Source organism: Castanea sativa, chromosome 3 (assembly GCF_040712315.1).
Source record: "Castanea sativa cultivar Marrone di Chiusa Pesio chromosome 3, ASM4071231v1".
Taxonomy (NCBI): Eukaryota; Viridiplantae; Streptophyta; class Magnoliopsida; order Fagales; family Fagaceae; genus Castanea; species Castanea sativa.
The window spans coordinates 9345479-9352558 of record NC_134015.1 but is presented as its reverse complement, the minus strand read 5'-3'; the positions used below and the strand labels follow the sequence as shown (position 1 = coordinate 9352558).

The 7080-nt window shown below is 35.8% G+C and overlaps 1 protein-coding gene across 1 annotated transcript; it reads left to right on the top strand.

Annotated features, from left to right (window-relative positions):
- The first annotated feature begins 408 nt into the window (after positions 1-408).
- On the top strand, positions 409-6322 carry LOC142626865 (DNA polymerase zeta catalytic subunit-like). The gene is made up of 4 exons (XM_075800573.1): positions 409-726; positions 2047-2179; positions 3468-4059; positions 4254-6322. The coding sequence occupies exon 4, from the start codon at positions 4659-4661 to the stop codon at positions 6084-6086; it is 1428 nt and encodes a 475-aa protein (XP_075656688.1). The 5' UTR covers positions 409-726; positions 2047-2179; positions 3468-4059; positions 4254-4658; the 3' UTR covers positions 6087-6322.
- Positions 6323-7080: the final 758 nt, after the last annotated feature.

Sequence of the window (7080 nt, the reverse complement as noted above, 5' to 3'; positions counted from 1 at the left end):
CCAGTTGTTGTTATAATTGTCATCAAAGTAGGAGCAGATTATTGAAGCAATGTATCAACCCCTCCCCTCCCCTACAAAAAAGAAAAAGAAAAAGAAAAAAAAGATACAAGATACAACCAAAGCTCTCTTCAGCTTTTTCTCTTTCTCAGGTTCATTAAATTGCTCTTAATTCGATGATAAATGGAATTGTAAGGCGCTTTTCGAAGTTTGAGTGAGATTAGGGGGTTGCTTGCTCAATTTAAACTTTAGGAAGATATTGTAACTCAAGTTATAGTTTATGGTGGATGTTTGCAAGCTACTCATGTTAATTTGTGGGAAGAATAACATCTACATTTGCAAATGAAAAACTTCTTATCAATTCTATGACACTTTGTTGGTTCAGCTAGCAGTTTGATTGGCTCTCAAAGCTTTTTCCTTGATAGTTCCGACAAGGATATGCCTGAATCTGGTTCTGGATCTCATGTGGAGCCTATTTTGGATCGTTTGTATCATGAAAACCCCAGAAACCTTAATGCAGAAAGGAGTGCATTTGGTGATGGGGTGACGACAATAATCCAGGGTGGAGGAGGTATTGCAAAAGAAAAATCATGCTCTGATTCCTCGCATGACATGTCTCAAATTTCAGGCTCAGATGGGAAATCAAAGCCTACTCCTCTTAGTCAAAGTGGGTTTCAAGACCCTGCAAGCGTTGGTGGTGGACAACAATTGACATTGTTAAGTATAGAGGTATTGGACTACTTTTTTTATTATAATTTTTATGTTTGATATTTTTGCAAAACTAGATGTACGTTTCTAAATTATATTCAAAAGATATGTTATCTCAAACCTAAATTCCCATGGCTTTTTTTGTTTTATGTTTTTTGGTGAACATTCCCATTGGTTTGTATGCTTAATGTTTTACATGATTATTCAAAATACTCTTCCATATTTCTGTACACATAAATATTTACAATTCGATTATGATATACTTTGCATTTGAAGGTTGTTCTTTTTAAGTAGGGAGCTCATACTTTCTCATGCTCTTAGCACTTGGAAATTGGTCATTCAGACAATAATATGACATTATCCTAAATCAGTTTAGTTTTGGTACCAAATTATAGCACCATCTTACCTTTGCCAACATCAATACTGTCAAGTCAACTTGATAGTATTTCAAGATCAGGGAGAGTTAGTGAGAAAAGCTTTGGCTCTTGGCCTTTTTCAGGATTATAATAGTACATTTCCTTTTCCTTCTAAAGTTGTTTAGTGATGAATTCACTACCTCTGATTTTAAATTTGTAGTTTCAAATTTAATGTGGTTAGTTTGGCAGGAACGCAATACCCGCACTTTTGAAGACAATGAGAGAACGTTAGATCATCTAAAATCTCTACTCTTTGGTACTTTGTTTCTTTGGGCTTGTATTTGGGGGTGTACGAATTGTATTTCTTTATCTGATTTTTTAGTCTATATTTCCTTAAGTTCTTGATTATATTGTATCTATTTTTTATTCAAAGTGCTCACCATCGTGAACATGATGTTCAATTTTTTCAATAAAAGTCTTCTTACCTATCAAAAAAAATTTTGTAGTTTTATCAAGTTTAGCTTTTTTAAAATCTTACTTTTTCTCACTTTTTTGAAGTACAAGTATACTTTTCACACTTTTAGCCAAAAAAATTCAGAAAAAAGCTAGATAAGTTGTTCCCAAACAGACACCAAATTATGTATTGTCAAAAATTTATGAATTAGATTTTTTTTTTTTAATTGGTATAACTTTTGTGTATCACTGGAGTAAGGAAACTTTCAATATCTACTTGAAAAATTAGTCACGGTCTCTCTGTTTCCTTAGGAAATGTATTGGATTATGAATCCATTGTGGTATGTGTTGGTATATACTGAGACTTATATTGTGTGTTCATTCATATGATTAAGAATCATTTTTTCCCACTTTTGTTGCTTTCTATAACCAGATAATTAGAACTTTATTTATGCTTGTTATTACTTTTGGATAAAATCATTTTTCTATAAATTCTCCCTTACAATTTTATAATGGGAATGGATTCGAGCAGAATCTAGAGGAGATCTCAGACCTGATCCTCGATTTGATGCCATTAATGTCATAGCTCTCGCTATTTAGAATGATACGGATTCCATTCCTGAAGTTTATGTGCTTTTGCGTAGTAAAACTGAAGCTTTTAAGAGGTATGGTTGCCGATAATCCAATCGAGATTTCATGTAATTTTTCTGTCCTTTGTTCTTTTGGTGTTGAGTGTGACTTGATGTTTTAAATTTTTGTAATGTGGACATTTGTTGATAGGTCTGGTTTGCAAGTTGAAAAATCCACTCATATGTTCTATTTATTGTGCTGGAAATGTGAACATAAGAGAATGGAATAGTAACAAACCTTTTGATTAAAATGCATTTATAGCCCTCAAATTTTCACTAGTGCCAATGAACTCTAGCTCAATGTCACTCCCTTCTCATGTAAGAATGGGTGAAGGGTAGGATCCTGGGTTTACAGTATACTAGGTGTATAGCTAACTTAATAGTTAAAGAATAAAATTAAGCCCACTGAACTAAATTTTCAGTCAATTTTACCCAAAAGCTGACTGAGGTGCAAATAGAGTTTTTTATTTTGTTACTCTCAAGTCAAATTGAGAATGGGGGGTGACCATGTGAATGTCACATGGCCACTAAGGGCACCTAAGGGTAATACCCATGCCCATACCCTTGAGAAAAATAAAAGTTTTCCGTAAATATTGGTGAAAGTTGGATGGGGGTTGGTGCATTTTAGCCAAACATCTTCATGTTTATTGCAATGGACTGAAATATAGGGAAAGAAGATTGTTATTATTATTTTTTTTTTAATGTTGGAATAAGATAAGAAGATAACTTCTAGCACCACAACAAAGTGTGTTTTGTTTGTTGCTTCTCTTTAATTTGAAGGCTAGGGGGCTGCTTCCGTTTTGTATCTTCCGTCCTATTACTTTGATGAAGATCTTTTTTCCTTCCACTCCTTTTAATTCTTTTTCTCTAGCCTAATAAAATTATTATCCATCTGTAAAAGAAGCGGAAAAGGGGGCAATCAATTAGAATGAGGAGAACTCATACAGCTGTCACAGCTATTGTTACTTTCTTATGTATCACCTTGCTTGAATGTTCCTTAAATAACATGGATGGTACTATGTGTGTGTACACGCTTGTAATTTTTACTAGTTGATCGCTTTTGGTTTTTGAGTTAAATTTAGGTGGACTATTCTTACACATTTTTTTCCTTATATTCATTACATTTTATAGCATAAAATTGGAATAACTTGTTTAAATGTTGTGTTGTGCACCTGACTATGTATGTTGCTGCCTCTTGGAATGTTACAGTTGGTTTGGGCTACTTTGTGGCCTATGCCATAAACATTGTTTGATGCCTTCATTATTTTCTCTTTTATGGAAGATGGCTTCCTAGTTGCTTTTTATAATCTTCGTTTATTTGCAGGACTCTAGATGGAATATCTGCCTGCAAGATGTTGGTTTTCACTGAGGAGAAGTACTTATTGAGTCACTTTATGAAGATTGTCTGTTCATCTGACCCAGATATAATAATGGGTTGGGATATTCAAGGTGGTTCTCTTGGTTTTTTGGCAGAAAGGGCTTCACATCTTGGTATAGGTTTACTCAATAACATATCTCGAACACCATCTGAAACCAAGATAGCTGCTAGAGATTTAGATATTCCTGAGAAAGGAATTTTTGATAACTTAATTCCTGAACGGTTAAATACTGATCCTGTCATACTAGAAGATGCCATTATTGAGGATGAATGGGGTCGAACTCATGCTAGTGGTGTTCATGTTGGTGGTAGAATTGTCTTGAATGTATGGCGATTGATGCATGGTGAAGTTAAGCTTAATATGTACACAGTTGGAGCAGTAGCCGAAGCTGTGCTGAGGCGAAAAATTCCTTCATTTTGTCACAAAGTACTGACAAAATGGTTTTCTTGTGGTCCTGGACGAGGAAGATTTAGATGTATAGAGTATTTTATAGAAAGAGCAAGATTGAACCTTGAGATAATGAACCAACTTGATATGGTAGGATACCAAACTTTGTCGGTTGAGTCATGCATTGTTGTCTTGATAGAGGTGTATTTGTCATGTCCTAGCCTGGTTAGAGCTTCTATTGTGTTGACCAAAGTCTTTCTGATATTCTTAGTTCTGAATTTAATGGGTTTTCTTTTTTTAATTGTAAGTTCCTGCTTGAATTATCTTGATATGTGTTTTTGCAGATAAATCGAACATCAAAACTTGCTCGTGTGTTTGGCATTGACTTTTTCTCAGTTCTCTCTCGAGGTTCACAAAACCGCATTGAATCCATGTTTCTGAGATTGGCACATACACAAAATTATCTTGCTATATCCCCAGGAAGTCAACGGGTTGCTTCTCAACCCACAATGGAATGCCTACCACTTGTGATGGAACCAGAGTCTGGATTTTATGCAGATCCGGTTGTTGTTCTTGATTTTCAGTCTCACTATCCTTCGATGATAATTGCATACAATCTTTACTTTCCTACATGCCTTGGAAAAGTTGCTCCTTCAAAGGCAAATACACTTGGGGTTAGTTCATTTTCACCAGATCCTTCTGTTCTAAAGTGAGTGAAAAATGAGATATTACTTGCTCCAAATGGTGTTATGTATGTATCTTCAAAGGTCCGTAAAGCCATAATGCCCCGTTTATTAGAGGAAATATTATCAACTAGAATAATGGTGAAACAAGCTATGAAAAGATTGTCCCCCTCGCAAAAAATTCTTCACCGAATTTTTAATGCAAGACAGCTTGCTTTGAAGCTGATAGCAAATGTAACATATGGCTATACAGCTGCTGGATTTAGTGGTCGCATGCCTTATGCAGAGCTTGCAGACAATATTGTTCAATGTGGCTGTAGTACTCTTGAAAAGGCAATTTCATTTGTGAATGCACATGATAAGTGGAAAGCTAAAGTTATTTATGGTGATACTGACAGCTTGTTTGTCCTCCTCAAAGGATGCACGGTCAAAGAGTCTTTTCGAATTGGGAATGAGATTGTCTCTGCAATCACTGCTATGAATCCAAACCCAGTCACTTTGAAAATGGAGAAATTATATCATCCATGCTTCCTTCTTACTAAGAAACGCTATGTTGGTTACAGTTATGAGAGCCCAGAACAGTCTGAACTTGTAGTTGATGCTAAAGGCATTGAGATAGTACGCAGGGATACATGTGGAGCTGTTTCCAAGACACTGGAGAAGTCGTTGAGACTCTTTTTTGAACATCAGAACACTTCTGAACTTAAAGCATATTTGCAGCGCCAATGGACCCAGATTCTATCTGGCAAGGTTTCTCATCAGGATTTTGTTTTTACAAAGGAGGTTCGATTAGGTACCTATTGTACAAGGAGCTCTTCATCTCTCCCACCAGCAGCAATTGTGGCCACTAAAGTGATGAGAGCTGATCCAAGGGCAGAACCACGCTATGCAGAGCGAATACCTTATGTTGTAATCCATGGGGAGCGAGGGGCCCCCCTCATTGATATGGTTGTGGATCCATTGGAACTTTTGGCAATGGATTCCCCCTTTAGATTAAATGATTTATATCACATCAACAAACAAATAATCCCTGCTTTGCAGCGGGTATTTGGACTTGTTGGAGCTGACTTGAACCAGTGGTTTATAGAGATGCCCCGTCCAGTCAGGGAAGCCTTTGCTAAACACCCCTTCTTTGCTCCAAATGCACAACGAACCAGAATTGATTATTACTATCTCTCAAAACATTGTATACTTTGTGGTGAGTTGGTCCAGGCATCAGCCCATATTTGCAATCAATGTTTGCGAAAGGGAGCTTCTGTTGCAGCAGTTGTGATTGGAAGAACTTCAAAATTGGAGAAAGAGATGCAACACCTTGTTGCTATTTGTCAACATTGTGGAGGCGGTGACTGGGTTGTGGAAAGTGGAGTCAAGTGCACTTCACTAGCATGCTCAGTGTTTTATGAGAGGCAGAAAGTTCAGAAAGAACTACAAAGTCTTTCTTCCATTGCTGCCGATGAAGGTTTCTACCCGGAATGTATGGTGGAGTGGTTTTGAGCACTAGTCATTCCAACATGTGCTTCGATGTTGGGAATTGAAAAGAAGTATTTTCCTTGTTCAATATTCTCCACTCCGCACTTTTCTCCATTGTTTGAATGAGGTTACTGTTGTACTCGTACATACCTTCTTCTTTACTTAGTCCTGTGTTGTAAGTTGTATTTTGTGTTTTTTAGGTGATTAATCATATGTTGTATATAGCAACAAAGAAGTCTGATGCCCAATGTAATCCTCTATTTTGCTGTGATGTTAACACCGTGCCTTGCTCATACAAGAAAGTGGTCAATGCTACTAACCCATAATACTTATGCACTGTTTGTTTGTACTTATATATAGCAACAAAGAAGTCTGATGTCCAATGTATTTTATGCTCCGTTTGTTTCATTGAAAAATTGTGCGAAGATGGTTTTTGGCATTTTTCAGCATTTGATAGTTAAAAAAAAAAAAAAAAAGTGAAAAGAAAACTATCATTGATAAACAGAAAAAGTATAACTAAATAAGAAAAAGGAGGAGATTATTTTTGACTTATTTAAGGTTACTACCAAAACATAGAAAAATGATATAGTTTTATAAAAAATCTTTTTTGAAGATGACTCATTTTTGTAGTTTTGATGATATTTATGTAGTAGTTTGCATTTTTATTTTCAAGCGGTTCATGGGTATTTTTGGGCTGAATGGTAAAGTATTTCAGAGTGAACACAACAATCATTAGAAAGAAAGTGTGGGTAGAAAAACAAGTATGCCTTGAAGCCCTATCATTTAGCTTGTCTAGTATGGCCCTGGAGATGGTTTAAGCTCTGTTCATGTAGGTCTCTCTCTCTCTTAGCACAAACCAGCCTAGCCTTGATAAAATTTGAGACCCAAAATTAAATTCATTATTCTTGTTAGAAAGGAACCAAAACCTTCAAATTTTAAATTGACTAAAATGGCAGTTAAGCTTAACAAGAACACTCAGTTGATTATTCTTGAATATAAGACATTTATTAGTTGGAAA